Genomic DNA, 20,843 nt, shown 5'->3' with positions numbered 1-20,843 from the left:
CGGTTTCGACCTTTGAGGTCTCATCAGTGGGAGCCAGACCCAGAGGTGATACTAAGGTTCAAGTAATGCAGAAGTCATTTTCATATATGAGTTGCTGAAAGATTCACACCTTAGTATTAAAATTCCCTGGATTAGAGATAGTTGTTGGAAGTTTTTCCACTTGGTTATACTATAAATTAAAGATACGAAGAAATTATATACTTGGTTTAATCCTTTATCCAAGTGTAAGCTAACTTTGCGCCTAAAGTATTTTCAGGACTGGGGCAACTCGTATGTAGAAGCTAATAACTTCACGTCACTTGCCTTAGTATGTGCTTTGCATTATGGGATACTAAGGCAAATGATGTGAAGTTATTAGCTTCTATATACGAGTTGCCCCAGTCCTGAAAATACTTTAGGCGCAAAGTTAGCTTACACTTGGATAAAGGATTAAACCAAGTATATAATTTCTTCGTATCTTTAATTTATAATATAACCAAGTGAAAAAACTTCCAATACTTTGATAATACTACATGAAATATTCACATTATATAAATGCTTACTTTCTATTGACAGTGTGTTCTAAGTGTATTTTAATAAGGTGTGACACCTTTTGGCAATTCGTATGTGAAAAATATGACTTCTGCATTACTTCAACTTTAGTACCACCTGGGTCTGGCTACCACTGATGAGACCTCAATAAAAGTCGAAACCGATACTAAGGCAAGTGATGTGAAATCGTTAGCTTCTATATATGAGTTGCCCTAGTCCTGATTATATTTTAGGAGCAAACTTTGTTTACTTACACTTGGATAAAGGATTAAACCAAGTACGTCATTTCTTGGTATCTTTAATTTATAGTATAACCAAGTGGAAAAACTTCGAACAAGTACTGGTGAGATTGCACTAACCAATTCCAAAAACATCTCCCTCTTGTTCCCGATACTTCTGTCATTGTTATATAGAAACTGCATCATCCCTTTAGGCTCCCACCCACCTTTACTTCCTGAATTGAGTGCCTTATTCAATATTTTTGCTTAAGAGACTAGATTTCATACTTGGTCATTTGCACACTCACTCACTCACCCGATGGGGGCCTTTACACAAACTCATCTGCTTTCACGCTAATTAAGTTTTTCTGAATTTGTGCTTCAGCATGCTCAGTGAACAAAGCTCTTTCTAGATACTTAACACTGAAACCATTTAGATACATTCCATCAGCATTATACAAATCCTACTTTCAATCAAATACAGATCCCAGATTAATATATCCCACATTATTCTTTCAGCACAATCTACGTATCAACTGTTTGCCTCTATTCCTATCGTGGTAGGATACTTACAATGATCACCTTCTCACTCTTCAATTTTTCCTCTTCTAAGAACTCCTTTACATCCTTCCTCATAGAATACTTGTGGCCTCTCAAATCATTTGTTTGACTTATCTTTTTGCATCTGCAGCATGGCATGACTGATGTGATTATACATGATGGATTAGCAGAAATGTGTGAAGATAAAAGAGTATGCTTTCTTAATGTCTGGAAGGAGTTTGAAATACCAATTGAACTGTAAAAGAGAGGACTTTATTTGAATGGTTTTGCATGACTTATTTTTGCATGTTATTAACAACACCAACATTTTATCAACAAAGATGATTTATTAACACTTATATTTTGCTGATTTTCAACTCAGCATCATCAGAGCACAACACACTTGTAAATGATGATCACACAGGATTAGAAGGACACTCTTTCACATAGGATTAGATGGAGGAAAACGAATGTGTTATTTAGGATTATAGATCTGAAAGATTATTTTTTGAGTCAGCAATGGCTTTGAAGAATTCTCCCAACCTTAACAAATATGGTTGCAATAATTTGCCAAAAATTTGGGAGACAGTTATCCTAAGAAAAACTCCTGGATCGCTGCTGTTTTTTTTCTCGTTAGAGGGTGCCAAAAAATAGGACTTTAGATCTTTTGTCTTTTGCAATTATATTGTTTCACTCACTCACTGTCGCATTTACAAGTGTGTTGTGCTCTAATGATGCTGAGTTGAAAATCAGCGAAATATAAACGTTAAAAAAAACATCTTTGTTGATAAAAGTGTTTGTGGTGTTGTTAATACCGTGAAAAATAAGTCATGAATAACCATCAACACCTAAGCTTATCTGTTAGATTGAATGGTTTTGTTTTGAGACATTTGGAGAGACAGCTGCCAGAAGAGAGAGCAATAAGTGCAGAGAATGATTCTGAGCAAGTAATGTGAAAGAGCAGAAGATTAAGGAAGGAGAGATGTGAAATGGTGCTTTTGAATGGAGAAGTAAGTAGCATGAGTGTAGAGAATGAGAAAACTAGTGTGCAAGACAAGAAAAAAAAAAAAAGGAGGCCTAGCATCAAAAGGTTGATTCTCAAAGAGGAATGTATGTGTGCGCACAAGAAGACAATAGAATGGCTTAAGAATTAAGGAAGACGTTTGGATTTGAAGATTCTGGGATGGATAAGGAGAAAAAGAAGTGGCTTGAGGAAGATATGGAGAAGTCTCATCCAATAACTGATATCAGTGAAACTTGTTATAGATCCAGTAATGAGCTGTTATGTTTGTATACAAATATTAGAACTAATAGAAACAAGAAAAATGAAATCATTGCATTGATTGAGCTTGATCACCCAAAAATTGTTGGATAAGTGACACATGGTTGGATGAAGATAAAATCCTGACAGGAACAGAGATGGAAAGGTATATTTTTGTGCAGATTGAAAGGGTAGAAAGGGAGATGGAGTGCTATTGATGATAGGAAAAGAGTACACCATATTCTTGAGAGGGGGAGAGATAATACGAAAGTTAAGGAATGTATCTACCTGTGTGAGTGGGTTTCCTATATATACTGAAAAGGACACGTTACCATTAGGTAGATGGGTGACTAAGGTGTGTAGAAAGTCAACTGACTACCTAATGGTAAGCAGTCCTCTTCAGTATATAGGAAACCTACTGAAATATACTGAAAAGGACAGATTACTATTAGGTACACAGGTGACCAAGGTGTCTAGAAAGGGTTGCCCACCTTAATGGTAACCTGTACTTTTCAGTATATAGAAAACCCACTCACACAGGCAGATACATTGACTAACTTTCCATCATCACCCCCCCCCCCACCTCAACAATATGGTGTAATAAAAACACTAACCCATATTATCTGTTGCAAGAAAGATCTAATGAGACCTTTCTTGCAACAGAACTCAAATCATATACATCATACATTTTCTATCTAATGGTTAGTTCCCACATTATCAAAACAAATAATCATTCTTCCAATCCCCATGACCTTCTCTTCAGAATGATTATTTGTTTTGATAATGAATGACTCCATGAAGTCTTGGGGTATTAAGCTTTTATTATCATTATTATTATTACCCCAAGACTTCATGGAGTCAAAGACTCATCTGGGAGGTCCTTTTATCACACACATCTCATCATACCATGTCCTAAACACACTCAAACTCCTTACAGACATTAGGCAAGGAATTCCAATCATTCACAACTCTGCATGAAAAAAACCTGGATCTCACTCCCCTATTCACACCCTCTTTATACAGTTTCCAGGGATGACCTCTGGTTCTCCCCTGATCTCTCACTATTCTCTGTAGAACTTCTCAACCATTTATCCTATAATAACCCCTTACCAACTTGTAGGTATCTATCATATCTCCCCTCTTCAACCTGTCCACCAGACTCTGCAAATTACATCGTCTCAATCTTTCCTCATACTCGACATTCCAGAGGTCAGAACCTACCTTAGTCAGTCGCCTTTGGACCCTTTCCAACATCTCTTCATTCTTCTGAAAACCCGGTGACCAAATCTGAGCACAATAGTCCATGTGTGGCCTAATCAAAGCCTTATACAACGGAACAAGAATCTCCCTATTTCTACACGTCGGTGTCTTCCTCATCATTCCCAGAAGCCTTTGTGTTGTCTTCACAATTTTGGTGATGTGTCCTCTATATTATAGATCCTTATCCACTATCACCCCCAGATCTCTTATATCCTCCACTTCCAACAATATATTCTCACCAAGCATAAATTCTGCATCCCATCTTTGTTTTCCAAATTTTAAAACCTTACATTTTGCAACATTACACTTGCATCCCCATTTCCGTGACCAATCACTCAATTTATTCAAATCTTCTTGTAAGGCACCAACATCTTCACTATGCTGTATGGTTCGTCCCAACTTTGCATCATCTGCAAACAACTGAATATCTCCATCCAAATCTTCGCCAATATCATTAATATACAAGTTAAACAGTAATAGCCCTAAAACAGACCCCTGAGGCACTCCACTAGTGACTTTCCTTTTCCTGGATATCGCACCCTCATACACAACTTGTTGATACCTATCAGATAGCCAGTCTCCAATCCCACACACTAATCTAATATCCAACCCCCATCTGCTCTAGTTTGACTGTCAACTTAGCATGAGGTACTCTATCAAAAGCTTTTGCAAAATCCAAGTATATTACTGTGCATCTTTCTCCTCTGTCCAAGGAAGCAGTCACTTTATTGTAATAAGTAGATTACTAAAACATGACCACCCTTTAGCAAATCCATGCTGTCTATCAAAGATAATACCATTGTTTTTAACCCAACTCTGAATCTTAGTTCTCACAAGCTTCTCCAACAACTTAACCACAACACCTGACACACAGATAGGCCTATAGTTGGATGCTTGAGTTCGATCACCTCCTTTATGATGTGGCACAATCTTGCCCTCCTTCCACTCCTTAGGAACTTGACCGAGTGCAAGACTCGTATTAAAAAAATATGTCAAGACAGGTGTCAGCTCCCAGGCACATTCCTTCAGAATACGTGGTAATATATTATCAAGTCCCACAGCCTTATTTACATCTAGTTTACTCAACTCCCCAAACACCTCTTGCTCACTTGCAGTCAGTCTCTCATCCCCATCATCAACTGCTCTCAATCTCTCCATGAAGTCACATTCACAAGATTGAAAGATTTTTATGAACTGCTCATTAATTATCTCCACCACACATTCTGCAAAAGCTGTCTTTATACCATTTTCTCCAATCAATGTCATCCTTCCATAATCATTCTTTCTTTTGCTGGCTACATATCGAAAGAACTCCCTAGTATTCTTTTTGGCATCTTTAGCTAATTGCTGCTCATACTTCTCTTTAGCTACTCTAACCAACCAAGTCACCCTCCTTGCCTGGTCTTTGTATACCTCATGAAATTGGTTATTTCCACTTCTCTTATGCTGCCTCCACAATGCCCTTTTTCTCTGTATCGTATGCTTAATCTCTTTATTCATCCATCATCCATCTCACACCTATCTTATTTAATCTTCTCACCCTTGGAATATATTTAGACATTGCATCTACTAGATAGTTTTTGAAATTCCCCCAAGTGCATTGATCTCTTTTCCAGCTAACTCCTCATTCCACGTTACACCTGCAAGCTGTCTTAGCTCTTCATAATTCCCTCCTCCACTTGTAGTTCCACATATACTCTTTTCTCACAGAGGTCCTCGCATTGCTGGCAACCACCCAGGTAATCACCTTATGGTTACTCTCACCAATTGGTGGATGATTTGACACCTCATAATTACATTCTCTGATGAGATGACTTTTATTTGATGAGATGACCTTTGAACTTTTATTATGAGTCTTTTCCAACACTTAAGGCTTAACACACAAATAGGAAAAGAGTGATCTTTTATGGGTAATTATAATTATGGTAGTATAGATTGGGATGATGAAATTTCAATCAGAGGTAAAGGAAATGAAGTTCTTTTTCCATTCCTTTAGTGTTACATGGTGATCAGCATTCATTTTACACAAATTATGGACTCTATAACTGTGTTATGATTGTCTCTTCAGCATACTATGTGAAATGTAATTTAGCTTGTCACTGTGTGTGTGTGTGTGTGTGTGTGTGTGTGTATATATATATGCATGTTTGTGTGTGTATGTGTGTGTGTATATACAGGGTGTTCGGGATAAATTTGACATATTTATAATTAATTATATTTTTCCGTAAGTTACATGTATTAACACACACTTCTCTTCATTTAAAAGTTTGGACCCTTCTTCATTCATATACAAGATGTCAGAAAGGATGGATAGCTGGAACCCACCTGAATCATGGAAGAGAATAACTTGTATCATGATGATTCGTGCCCGCCATCAAAATAAGGATATTACGACTGCTGCCCAATGCTCCCTGAATACAGTAAAAACAATCAGGCATGAACTAGAGACTTGCAATGGTGACTACGAGGATGTAGCAAGAAGAAAGATCCCTAGCAGACGATCTGATTGCGTTCGTACAGCAGAATTCCTCGCAAATCTGCAGGAACAGGTGTTGAAGAACCCTGGCATTGGAATTCGGGCTTTGTTCGTGGAGTTGCTAACTGTAGTCAAGCCCTGGATAACAAGGGTAGCCAATGGTAGGCCGTATGTATGGCAGCAGGATTCGGCCCCTTGCCACACCTCTGGGAAAAGTCAAAAATGGTTGTCTGAAAATTTCTACGACTTCACCAGTCCAAATGTTTGGCCTCCAAACTCCCCAGACCTTAACCCCATGGATTATTTTGTATGGGGCGCAGTTGAAAAAGACACCAATCGCACTTCCAGTAATACAAAAGCCCAGTTAATGGATAAAATTAAAACAGTTTTTGCGGCCCTACCCAGGGAGACTGTAGCATCAGCTTGTTCGAGGTTCCGAAGCAGAATTGAAGCTGTGATCGATGCTAATGGTGGTTATTTTGAATAAATCTTGTTGATAGTATTGTAATTAACTCTGCCTGTAATGTTTTTTTGTCAATTCATTAAATTTAATAGATACAAAGAAGATTTTCTTTTTCCTTACGAAACTGTCAAATTTATCCCGAACACCCTGTATATATATATATATATATGTGTGTATATATATATATGTGTATGTACACACACACGTGTGTGTGTAATCCAGATGATGACCTTAATATGAAGGTCTAAACTTCTGGAAATTAAAATAATTATTTATAACACAGTTGTGGAGTTCATAATTTGTAGGCTTACCATACATCCTGATTTGACCGGGACCATCCCGGTTTGAAGGTATGGTCCCGGCCAGTTTGTCATTTTGTACTGGTTATTTGGTAAAAATTTAAAAGTGCAGAATATACACACAGTACAAAAAGTGCAGCCTCGGAAAATGGCGATTAGGCAACACGAATACCCCACTTTGACTCTGGCCTGTACGCTGCGTCGCAAGTCATTGTTGAGCATGCGCAATCTTAGTTAAGTTAAGATTGTGAGTTGGTGTTTCTATTCAGCGCATTTGTGATTTTTTTTACTTCATTAAATTAATTTAACCCCAAAATGCCAAAAAGGAACTGTTTATGAATGAATTATAAAAGGATTATCCATTTTTGAAAAACGTTTGTGGTCATATTGACAGTGAAATGTGAACAGTGCTCTTCAGAATTTTCTGTGGCTCATTGTGGGTGTTCAGACATTAAAAAAAATCACTTGACATGTCCAAAACATAAGGCTAGTCTAGTAGCGACAGGAACTTCCTCAAAGATAGTCATATTTTAAAGATGCCGATCCAAGTGACAAAGAATTTTTAATAGCTGCTAAAGAAGCAACTTTTGCATTTCATGTTGCTATTCACAATCTCAGCTTTAAGTCTGCCAATTGTTCATCTAAATTGATATCAAAGCTTTTTTGAAACAAAGTTTAGACTGGGTAGAACAAAATGTGAAGCTTTCATTGTTAATGTGATTGAGCCACTGTTGTTTCAGCAACTTTGTGAAGATTTAAACAAAACAAATTTTGTGACGATATCAATTGATTCTTCCAAAAGGAAAGAAATTAAAACCATGCCATGTGTTGTGCAATATTTTGCACCATTAGTAAAAGTTAAACTTTTAGACTTTAAATTAGTTCCCAGTGAAACTGCAAAAATACTGACAAACCATTTAATGTCGGTTATGAAAATTCATAACAAAAAAAATTTTTGGATTTCGTGGAGATAACTGCAATACCAATTTTGGGGGTATAAAACAGAGGAGTAAACAATATTTACAGTAGACTGAAGAAGGAACTAGGAAGAAATATTGTGGGCATTGGTTGCGGTGCTCACATCGTTCACAACTATCTTCAAACTGCAGTTGATGTTCTACCTATTGAAATAGAAGCTTTAGTAGTCAAAATTTATAAATATTTCCACATTTATATGATTAGTCACTCAACTAAAAGCGTTCTGTGAATTTATTATTATCCCAAGACCACACGGAGTCAAAGACTCATCTGGGAGTCCTTTTATCACGCACACAGCTCATCATACCTTGCCTTGAACACATTCAAACTCCTTGCAGACACCACACTCTCAAGCAAGGCCAATCACTCGCAAATCTGCACGAAAAAAACTTGCCTCTCACTCCCCTACTCATACCCTCTTTATACAATTTCTAGGGATGACCTCTGGTTCTCCCCTGATCTCTCACTATTCTCTGTAGAAACCTGTCTCTCACTCCCCTACTCACACCCTCTTTATACAATTTCCAGGGATGACCTTTGGTTCTCCCCTGATCTCTCACTATTCTCTGTAGAACTTCTCCACCATTGATCTTATAACAACCCCTTACCAACTTGTAGGTATCTATCATATCTCCCCTCTTCATCCTGTCCACCAGACTCTGCAAATTACATTGTCTCAATCTTTCCTCATATCGACATTTCAGAGGTCAGAAACTACCTTAGTCAGTTGTCTTTGGACCCTTTCCAACATCTCTTCATCCTTCTGAAAACCCGGTGACCGAATCTGGGCACAATAGTCTGTGTGGCCTAATCAAAGCCTTATACAACGGAACAAGAATCTCCCTACTTCTACACGTCAGTGTCCTCCTCATCATTCCCAGAAGCCTTTGCGTTTGTCTTCACAATTTTGGCAATGTGTCCCCTAAATTTTAGATCCTTATCCACTATCACCCCCAGATCTCTTATTTACTCTACCTCCAACAATATATTCTCACCAAGCATAAATTCTGCATCCCATCTTTGTTTTCCAAATTTTTAAACCTTACATTTTGCAACATTGCACTCGCATCCCCATTCGCTTGCCCAATTACTCAATTTATTCAAGTCTTCTTGCAAAGCCACAACACCTTCACTACTCTTTATGGTTCGTCCCAACTTTGCATCATCTGCAAACAACTGAATATCTCCATCCAAATCTTCGCCAATATCATTAATATAAAAGTTAAATAGTAATGGTGCTAAAACAGACCCCAGAGGCACTCCACTAGTGACTTTCCTTTTCCTGGATATCACACCCCCATACACAACTTGTTGATACCTATCAGATGGTCAGTCTCCAATCCCACACACTAATCTAATATCCAACCCCCATCGGCTCTGATTTGACTGTCAACTTATCATGAGGTACTCTATCAAAAGCTTTTGCGAAATCCAAGTATATTACTGTGTATCCTTCTCCTCTGTCTAAGGAAGCTTTATTGTAATAAGTAAGTAGATTACTAAAACATGACCTCCCTTTAGCAAATCTATGCTGTCCATCAAAGATAACACCATTGTTGTCAACCCAACTCTGATCCTAGTTCTCACAAGCTTCTCCAATAACTTAACCACAACACCTTATACACAGATAGGCCTATAGTTTGATGCTTGAGTTCAATAACCTCCTTTACGATGTGGCACAAATCTTGCCCTCCTTCCACTCCTTAGGAACTTGACCAAGTGCAAGACTCGTATTAAAAAAATATGTCAAGGCAGATGTCAACTCTCTGGCACATTCCTTCAGAATACGCAGTGATATATTATCAAGTCCAACAGCCTTATTTACATCTAGTTTACTCCCCAAACACCTCTTGCTCACTTACGGTCAGTCTCTCCTCCCTATCATGAACTGCTCTTAATCTCTCCATGAAGTCACATTCACAAGATTGAAAGGTTTTTATGAACTGCTCATTAACTATCTCCACCACAAATTCTGCAACAGCTATCTTTATACCATTTTCTCCAATCAATGTCAACCTTCCATAATCATTCATTCTTTTGCTGACTACATATCGAAAGAACTGCCTAGGATTCTTTTTGGCTTCATTAGCTAACTGCTGTTCATACCTCTCTTTAGCTACTCTTACCAGCCAAGTCACCCTCCTTGCATGGTCTTTTTTGATATAGAGTATAAAAGGTTCTTCAACATGGCAACACCCATTTTCTTGCACTAGTTCCAGCCATTGACAGAATACTTGAAATCTATGAGGGACTGAAATCATATTTTATTTCACAAGAACACTGTCCGGTGATAACAGTTCTTTGATAATGATTGGGGTGAAATGTATTTGTGGTTTGTGCATGGGCAACTCAAATTGTTTAACAAATCTATCTTGATTATGGAAAGTACAAAAGTGAGTGCAACAGATATTGTCATTGAACTTAGAAAATTAAAAACAAATCTTGAGGAAAGGCGTGATAATAAATTTATACCTCAAGAAGTAAAAAAGCTTTTTAGAATAACTGAAAATAATGGAAGTATTAATACAATACTACAAGAGTTTACAAAATTTTGTGACCAATGTCTTTCTTACATTGAGCTTTGGTAAAACAGTTTTGGTGGAGCAGAATCTTTTACTTGGATAAACAACAATGAATTAACTTGGTTGGAAATTGAAGCTTCAGGTGAAAAAAGTAACGAAACTCTTGCAAATAATGCAATAAACATGGATGAACTGTTTGAAGTGGTGATTGCTAAAGCTTTTTGGTTGGCAAACTATGACATTTTGAAAAATACAAATTGCAAAGAACTATTCAGTCATTTCAAAGAAAAGAACATTTCATTGCCCAGTCTTGTCCAAATTATAGAATACATTTTCAGCCTGCCAGGCACATCTTCACCTGTTGAAAGGATATTTTCAATAATGAATAACATATGGTCTGAAGAAAAAGGTAGAATAGCTGAATCAACAGTAAAAGCTGTATTGCACTGTAAACTTAATAATGAACTAAATTGTAGTGAAATTTTCGACGCGATTAAAAATAAAGAATTTTTAAAGAAAGTTCACGCTAGTGATAAATATTAATAACTTTTTAATAAGTTATGTTCAGTTAAGAGCAATTAAAAATTATTACTACGAAATGTTGTTTTTTGTTAACCACTCCGTTATTTAGCCTTTTCAATCATAAGTCCTTAGCATAGGAGGCAATTACTTTCTGTTTTGAGCAAACTTTCAAAAATGTCACGGTTTGATTTAAAAAAATAAAAAAAAAATTATGGTAAGTCTAATAATTTGTGTAAAATGAAAAATGAATTTCTCAAGTTTTTGATTGATATCTACCTCAGTCAGCATGTTAAACAAGGTACTTGAGGATAGAGGATCTTGAATTTGATCTTATCCAAGAATATTATTATAATGCAGATGTCAAATATCCCTCCAATTAGTAAATGATTATCAATCTGAGCAGTTGCCAACCATATGAGAATTTCTGTGAGGAAAATTGCATGTGTGAACTATAAGAGTGGTGATTATGAAATGGTCAGGAAATAGCTTGCAGCTGAAGCATCAAATGAGCAGTTGGGTGGAAAGGAGATCAATGCTGCTTGGGTGGTATATAACTACTATGTAGTAGAAATAATGTCCAAATGTTCTAACGTTAAATAAGGTAGGTGTGTGCATGTGAAATGGATGAATGAAGAGATGAAATGGATGAATGAAGAGATTAAGCATGCAATACAGAGAAAGAAATCATTATGGCGGAAATGTAAGATGAGTGGTAATAATCAATTTCATGAGGTATACAAAGAACAGGCAAAGAGGGTGACTTAGTTTGTAAGTAACAGTATGAGTAGCAGTTAGCTAACGAAGCAAAAAAAAAAAAAGAATCCTTAGGGGAGTTCTTTGGATATGTAGCCAGCAAAAGCAAAAAAAATTGTGGTGGGATGACAGACTAGAGAAAATGGTATAAGGACAATTGTTGCAGATATAGTGAATTGAATGTTTTCATGAGCAGTTCATAAAGGTCTTTCATTCTCCTGAATGTGACATGCAGAGTTTGAGAGCAGTTGATGATGAGGAGGAGAGACTAACTGTAAGCGAGCAAGATATATATGGGGAATTCAGCAAACTTAATGTTAATAAGGCTGTGAGACTTGATAATATATCACCACCTATTTTGAAGGGATGTGTGATGGAATTGACATCTACCTTGACATTGTTTAATATGAGTCTTACATGGGGTCAACTTGCAAAAAAATGGAAGGAAAGGAAGATTGTACTGCCTTGTACCATAAGTTAGTCTATCCATTACATTTCGGAATAACCTTACAGGAGATTTGGAGACCGTCGATATTAATCGAATTGAGTTGCCAATTAATCTACTTATTGTAATAAGTAATCTACTTACTTATTACAATAAGGTGATGGCTTCCTTGGACAGAGGAGGATACACAGTAATAATACTTAGATTTTGGAAGGGCTTTTGATAATTTACTGCATGATAAGTTGATAGTCAGACTAAAGTGGATGGGGTTGGATATTAAATTAATGCATTGGATTGGACAATGGCTATCTGATAGGTATCAGTGAGTTGTATATGAGGGAGCAATATCCTGGAAAAGGAAAGTTACTAGTAGCATACCTCAGGGGTCTGTATTAGGGCCATTACTGTTTAACTTGTATGTTAATGATATTGGCAAAGATTTGGATGGAGATATTCAGTTGTTTGCAGATGATGCAAAGTTGAGGTGAACAGTGAAGAGAAGAACAGATGTTGTGGCCTTACAAGAAGACTTGAATAAATTGAGTGATTCGGCACTGGAATGGGGATTGAGTTCAATGTTGAAAAATGTAAGGTTTTAAAATTTGGGAAGCAAAGATGGGATGTAGAATTTATGCTTCTTGAGGATATATTGTTGGAGGTGGAGGAAATAAGAGATCTGGGGGTGATTGTGGATAAGGATCTGAAATTTAGGGGACACATTGCCAAAATTTTGAAGACAACACAGACTTCTGGGAATGATGCAGAGGACATTTACTAGAGAGATTCTTGTTCCATTGTATGAGACTTTGATTAGGCCACACATGGACTATGTCCAGATTTTGTCACCTGGTTTTCAAAAGGATGAAGAAATGTTGGAAAGTGTTCAGAGGCGACTGACTAAGGTGGTTTCTGACTTCTGGAATGTGAAATAAGATGCAATATCCAGAGTCTACTGGATAGGAGGAAGAGGGGAGATATGATAAAAATCTACAAGTTAGTAAGGGGTTATTATAGGATGAACGTTGGAGAGATTCTACAGAAAACAGTGGGAGAACTAGAGATCATTTCTGGAAGCTGTATAAGGAGGGTGTGAGCAGTGGAGTGAGAAGCAGGATTTTTGCATTCTGAGTTGTGAATGGTTTGAATGCCTTGCCTGATAGTGTGGTGTCTGCAGAGAATTTGAGTGTGTTTAAGGTGGTATAATGAGATGTGTGTATGATAAAAGGACCTCTTAAATGAGTCTTTGACTTCTTGGGGTAATAATAATAATAAACTCGCAGTGCTTTGAAACATCTAATAATTTTGTGTTCACATTTGAAAAATGCAGTCTTAAATGGACTATATAACCTGAGCAAGAAAAATTCATATAATGGAATAGTTGAGAAAAAAATGTATTTTTTTCTCAGTCTCTTTCAGATTGAGAGAGACTGAGAATCCAAACATAGTCTTCATTATTTAAGGCAACTTTTTATTTGATAATTTAAAATTTTATATCCTCAAGAATGCATTCAATAGAAATTTAAATTGCAGGGTTCAGCAAGTGAATGCGTTCTTGTAAGTCTTTTGGCTGCTCGTCATACTACTATCAAAATGTTAAAGCAGCAGCATCCTTTTGTAGAAGAAGGTATTCTGCTTTCTAAGCTTATGGCCTATTGTTCAAAAGAGGTAAGTTAATCTTTGTGCCATCTCAAGTATATGATTAAATTTCATTTATGGACTTGTCTTTCTATTATACCAACTATTTGAGTATCAACTCTGAATTAATAAAAATGTGTAACAGGAGGAATATTTTTGATAAGTCCAGCATTTCAGTCATGCTCACACAGATGAAAAATCACATTTTCATGGGCTTTTGGAGGCATCTTAGTTGCCTGAATCTGCATATGTACATTATTTGATTAATTGTATGCTCTCGCAGATATCTAAGGAAAATGCTGATTGTGAGTCATAAAAGGGAGAGGGGGGGAAAAAAACCAACAAATACTAGGATGGTTAAGAATTATATTTTGCAGCTGTCTTCATCTCATACTACCAGGTTCGGTAAATAGTACTCCTCAATCTGCCTTTAAAGTTAGCATTATAGGGAGCAGAAATCACCTTGGTCATGCTTCTATGTTGCATATATTGCCTCAAAAACCAGGTAATAAAATGTGTATGTAGTTAGATGCAGTCTAAGACTTTGAATAGTAGCCTATTGGAATATTCCAGTGCCAGATGTGACATTGACTGATGGGAAAATAGAGGTAAAGGGATTGGATGTGCTTACAATATTGCTGAAACTTTATGCAAACGTGGCCATGGGACTATATTGCATATCAACCGACATATTACTATAATCTGCAAGGGAATAGGGATTTCCTCTGACCAAGCTGTTTATTTAAACCTCAGTTCTGGGAAGGTGCCAAGGGAGTGGCAAGAGGACAAAAAGTTGCACTGCATAATGGCAAATTATAGAACAAACTCAGAAGGGAGTAATGGTTTAAAGTATCAGAAGTTAATAAGACAAAATACAGGACTGGGTAGACAGGAATTTGATACTAGTTAGGTTGGTTTATGGTCTATTGGCACAAGGACAGCAAATTTCATAGGAAGCAACAGAGTTTTGTGAAGGATAGATAAACTGGCTTTCTTTTTCTAAAAAAGAAAAAAAAAATCACTGAGTTGGATAAATGATATTTATTTTCAGCAGTATTGATGAATGCAAAATGATAAAAAAATATTAACTTATTTGCTGATATTATATCCAGCATCTTCAGCGCACAAAAACAGTTTTTACAGTACACGAAATAAATTTGGTATAACAGTGGGACTAGTTTAAAAAAAAATTTAAATGGACAACACAAGGAACTAAAGTCCTAATTATGTGTCATTATGTTGGAAAAAGAGAAAAACAAATATTAGTTAGATCTTAAAATTACTGTTTCCCAGATTTTTCGCTAATTTGACAGCCATACTTGTTGAGGTTTGTAATATGTTTTAAAGCTTCTGTTGATTCTAAAAACAATCTCTCTGACTTATGACTTCCATTCAGCACTTTTGTTTTCTTCCAATTGATTCTGTATGAAGTGGTATCCAAAGCATGGTCAGCTAGACCCGACTTGTCATAACAATAGTACCAGACACATTTTACTGGACAAGTACCGGACAAGTCAACAGTTCTTCCTGTCTGTCGATAGTAAGCACAGTCACAAGAACAGGGCACTTCATAAACTCCAGGATGTGATAAGAAGAGAGTTTGTCCTTAGGTGAACAGATGAGTTGCCAATTTGACCTAAGGTTTAAATACATGTAGCTGATATTTATTGAGTACTCTAGATGTCTTTTCAGATGTGCCTTGAATGTATGGGATGGTAACAGTTTTGCTGCGATCTTGTGTGGTAGGCAATGGAGATTTTTGGGGAGCATTTAGTATTTATTTTTTTTATCCTATGGAGATTATAGCCATTGGCTAAGAAAGTGTGATATAGTGAGAGAGTTCAGCATTATTATTACCCCAAGACCTCATGAGTCAAAGACTCATCTGGGAGGTCCTTTTATCACACACACATCTCATCATACCGTGTCTTAAACACACTCAAACTCCTTGCAGACACCACACTCTCAGGCAAGGCATTCCAATCATTCACAACTCTGCACGAAAAACCCTGCCTCTCACTCCCCTACTCACACCCTCTTTATACAGTTTCCAGGGATGACCTCTGGTTCTCCCCTGATCTCCCACTATTCTCTGTAGAACTTCTCCACAATTGATCTTATAACAACCCCTTACCAACTTGTAGGTCTCCATCATATCTCTCCTTTTCTTCCTGTCCACCAGACTCTGCAAATTACATCTTCTCAATCTTTCCTCATAATCAACATTCCAGAGGTCAGAAACTACCCCAGTCAAAACCCGGTGACCGAATCTGGGCACAACAGTCCATGTATGGCCTAATCAAAGCCTTATACAACGGAACAAGAATCTCCCTACTTCTACATGTCAGTGTCCTTCTCATCATTCCCAGAAGCCTTTTTCTTGTCTTCACAATTTTGGCGATGTGTCCCCTAAATTTTAGATCCCTATCTACTATCACCCCCAGATCTCTTATTTCTTCTACCTCCAACAATATATTCTCACCAAGCAAAATTCTGCATCCCATCTTTGTTTTCCAAATTATAAAACCTTACATTTTGCAACAGTGAACTCGTATCCCCATTTCTATGCCCAATCACTCGATTTATTCAAGTCTTCTTGCAAGGCCATAACATCTTCACCACTCTTCATGGTTCGTCCCAACTTTCGTTCATCTGCATACAACTGAATATCTCCATCCAAATCTTCGCCAATATCATTAACATACAAGTTAAACAGTAATGGCCCTAAAAAAGACCCCTGAGGCACTCCACTAGTGACTTTCCTTTTCCTGGATATCGCACCCCGATACACAACTTGTTGATACCTATCATATAGCCAGTCTCCAATCCAATGCACTAATCTAATATCCAACCCATCTGCTCTAGTTTGACTATCAATTTATCATGAGGTACTCTATCAAAAGCTTTTGTGAAATCCAAGTACCAGTAGATTACTAAAACTTGACCTCCCTTTAGCAAATCCATGCTGTCCATCAAAGATTATACCATTGTTGTCAACCCAACTCTGGATCCTAGTTCTCACAAGCTTCTCCAACAACTTAATCACAACACCTGACACAGATAGGCCTATAGTTTGATGCTTGAGGTCGATCACCTCCTTTATGAAGTGACACAACGCTCCTTAGGAACTTGACCAAGTGCAAGACTCATATTAAAAAAATATGTCAAGGCAGGTGTCAACTCTCTGGCACATTCCTTCAGAATACGTGGTGATATATTATTAAGTACCACAGCCTTGTTTACATCTAGTTTACTGAACTCCCCAAACACCTCTTGCTCACTTAAAGTCAGTCTCTCCTCCTCCTCATGAACTACTCTCAATCTCTCCATGAAGTGACATTCACAAGATTGAAAGATCTTTATGAACTGCTCATTAAGTATCCCCACTGCACATATTGCAACAGCTGTCTTTATACCATTTTCTCCAATCAGTGTCATCCTTCCATAATTATTCTTTCTTTTGCTGGCTACATATTGAAAGAACTCCCTAGGATTCTTTTCGGCTTCATTAGCTGACTACTGTTCATAAATCTCTTTAGTTACTCTCACCAACCAAGTCACCCACCCTCCTTGGCTGGTGTTTGTAGACCTCATGAAATTGGTTATTTCCACTTCTTATGCTGCCTCCACAATGCCTTTTTTCTCTGTATCATATGTGTTTATTCATCCATCTCCACCTACCTTATTTAACTTTCTCACCCTTGGAATACATTTAGATATTGCATCTACTAGATAGTTTTTGAAAATCCCCCAAGTGCATTGATCTCTTTTCCAGCTAACTCCTCATTCCACGCTACACCCGCAAGCTGTCTCCTGAGCTCTTCATAAATCCCCCTCCCCTGTAGTTCCACATATACTCTTTTCTCACAGAGGTCCTCGCATTGCTGGCAACCACCCAGGTAATCACCTCTTGGTTTCTCTCACCAATTGGTGGATGATTTGACACCTCATTTATAATTACATCCTCTGATGAGATGGCCAAATCCAAGACTCTTAATCCTCGTGTGCTTTCTGTTACATACTGTCTGAGGTAGTTATCCCTCAAAAACTCGAAGCTCATTTTCTTTACTTCCAGTTGCTATCTCATCATTCCAGTCTATATTGCCATAATTAAAATCACCCATAATGATCACCCTTTTCTTATTTGCTTGGCTAATTTGACTATCAACAGCATTCCACCAAGTATTTGATTCTATTCACCTTTATCTCACACTATACTGCCTCAAAACCACTGGCACTATTTTTGTCTTGCATCTCTACTTTGTATGGATATAACTCTTTCTCTATCATCAATAGCACTCCCTCTCCCTTTTTACCCCTTCTATCCTCATGAAACACATCATACCCTTCCATCTCTATTCCTGTCAGGATGTCATCCTCTTCCAACCATGTCTCACTTATTCCGACAATCTTTGGGTGAACAGACGCAATTAGTGCAACCATTTCATCTGCCTTGTTTCTTATACTTCTAGCATTGGTATACAAACGCAACAGCTCATTTCTGGATCAACAGCTAGTTCCACTGATACCACTCACTTGATGTGATCTCTCCATGCTAGACTGGGGCCAGTTCCCTTTCTGCTTCTTCATTTTAGAACACTTTTCAATTCCAACTGTTTCCTCTTGATCCCTGGTCATCCCATTTCTTTCCTGCCTACACATGCTCTCACCTCCTATTGGAGCATCCACCTTTCTCACGCTGTGTATCCCTGTCCACACTGAGCCTCCCCGTTTCCCTGCTCCTCTTGCACATCCATTCTCTCATTTTCTATACTCATACCACTCACTTCTCCATTCATATCCACTTCTTCAATCTCTCCTGTCGTACTCTCCTGCTCTTCCACATCACTCTCCTCTCGATCTGATTCTCTCTCTCTATTCACTTCTCTACCTTCCAGCAGCAGTCTTTCCACATGACTCACACCATAACCACTCAAATGCAGTCCATTGCTCCCATACAGCTCACTTCGTCCCTCAAACTCATTGCACACATTAACAAACTACTCCCATCTCCTCGCACATTTCAGCTAGCATATCATTCATAATCCTTGCTCTCCGCCTCATTTCACCACAGTCATACCCAGGCAACATACTGACTACCCTTCCTGTCACACTATTCTCTTTTATCCTTCCAAGCAGCCTAAGAGCATTGTCATTGGAACAAATAGCGCTAGCTCTGTAAGTGAGTGTGTTTAGGATACCATACTGTTGAGCTGGATGATGGTGTGACTGCGAATACTCCATGTGTGTTTGTGTGTGTGTTTTCTATAAAGAGCAAAAGATAAGGAACCATCTCGAAGCCGTGTGATTAGCTTATTATAACCACCTTCCTTTATATTTTCACATACATTCCTTTTAGATTTCTTTTAGAAACTCTAGCATGTCTATTCATCTTCCAAGTTAAAACCACATAGTCACTCTCTCAAACTGGTGGACAGTGATGCCATCTCAGTTGCAATAAGATCTTCTGATGCAATGACCAAATCCAAAACTCTTGAATCTCATATTTCTTCTACTACATATCTAAGACATTTGTCCCTCAAGAATTCCAGAAATTCAGTTCCCTTACTACCTATACACTTTCCTGCTCCCAATTTATGCTGTAGTTAAAATCTCCTATAATGATCATTCTTTTTGCAATCACCAAGCTCAATTGCTTTAAACATTTTCTGCTTCTCACCTTCTATGCTCCCTGGCTTATAGCAACACCCCACTAAATGTCCTGTCTTTGCCCACCTTTATCTCACACCATTTGTCCTCAAAACTATTAGTGCCATTGTCCTCCAAATCCTCTACTTTGAGAGGACACAACTCCACTTATCATAAGCAGTTTTCCACCTTGAGTTTGTCCTTCCTATCTCATTGAAAAACTCTATACCATACCACTTTTATTCCTGTCAGTATATCATCTTCTATCAACCATATCTCAGAGTTCTCAATAATCTTTGGACATCCTGATGCAATCAGTGCCACCAGTTGATCTCCTGTATTCCAGATCCTCTTGGCATTAGTATAAAGAATCATAAACTCATTGTCACTGTTCCCTATACCCATCATTATTCCCTCCAGATCCCACTAGCTTCTGCATTACATGATGTATTTCCCCTTCTCCCAAGTGACTCTTCCCCGCAAGAGGTCATCCCCTGCTAACATCTACCCTAATAATTCTGGTTTCTGACTTGTCTGAAGAACAGCATTCTTTCCAGATGCCTACAACCTTCCTCATTCAAATGCAAGCTGTCCCTTTCTGATCTGCATTACTCTCCAAGTATCCATGTAATCCAAGCCTCTTTCTGCTATTCTGGTAACATAGCATTCATTAATGTTGCTTTCCTTCGTGGCTCTGAATGCACAACATACTATTCTTCTGTGCAATCTCAAACATGAACCTTGGATCTCTCACCACCCAATTAACACTGCCTCTCAGTCATCTGTGCCCTCCATCACGATCATCTCATCCACTCTTTCGCCTCACTTAATTGCCATAGTGCACTATCGTTCCTCCAGCCAAACACTCTGGTATTCTATCTTGCACAGTACATCGAAGCTCCACATACATCATACCTCTTACTACTGTTGATTCCTTTTTTGCTCATCTGCATCTAGTGGTGAGCTATAAGGGGCTCACGAGAGCCCTTTGTTACATTTTTCTCAAATTTGCGAGTCCCTTGTTCTTCTTGTTTAATAATCTTGTAGAACTAGAAAATATCACCGTGGAACGTATACATGCTACTATAATTGCTACTTTAAATTCATATGAATTTTCTGATAACTATATAAAAATCATTTCATTGCATTTCATTCTGATGGATCTGGTGTAATGTTAGGAAACAAATTGGGTGTTGCAATCAAACTTCTACAAAAATTTCCCAACATTGTGATTTAGCATTGCGCTCATCGTTTACACTTAGCATTAGATGATTCGATAAAACACATTAAA

General features: G+C 37.7%; 1 protein-coding gene across 1 annotated transcript in view; it reads left to right on the top strand.

The window, feature by feature from the left end:
- Positions 1-20,843, top strand: part of LOC150105334 (tyrosine decarboxylase-like) — a 311,867-nt gene that overhangs the window by 144,082 nt on the left and 146,942 nt on the right. The window contains exon 5 of the mRNA XM_090393931.1: positions 13,799-13,933. Coding sequence (XP_090250057.1) covers positions 13,799-13,933 — 135 coding nt within the window. The remainder of the gene's footprint in view (positions 1-13,798; positions 13,934-20,843) is intronic.

The sequence above is a fragment of the Typopeltis vanoorti genome, chromosome 6 (assembly GCF_054136105.1).
Source record: "Typopeltis vanoorti isolate ZY-2024b chromosome 6, IOZ_Tvanoo_1.0, whole genome shotgun sequence".
Lineage (NCBI taxonomy): Eukaryota > Metazoa > Arthropoda > Arachnida > Uropygi > Thelyphonidae > Typopeltis > Typopeltis vanoorti.
The sequence above is the reverse complement of the archived record's forward strand: the minus strand, read 5'-3'. Positions and strand labels throughout refer to the sequence as shown.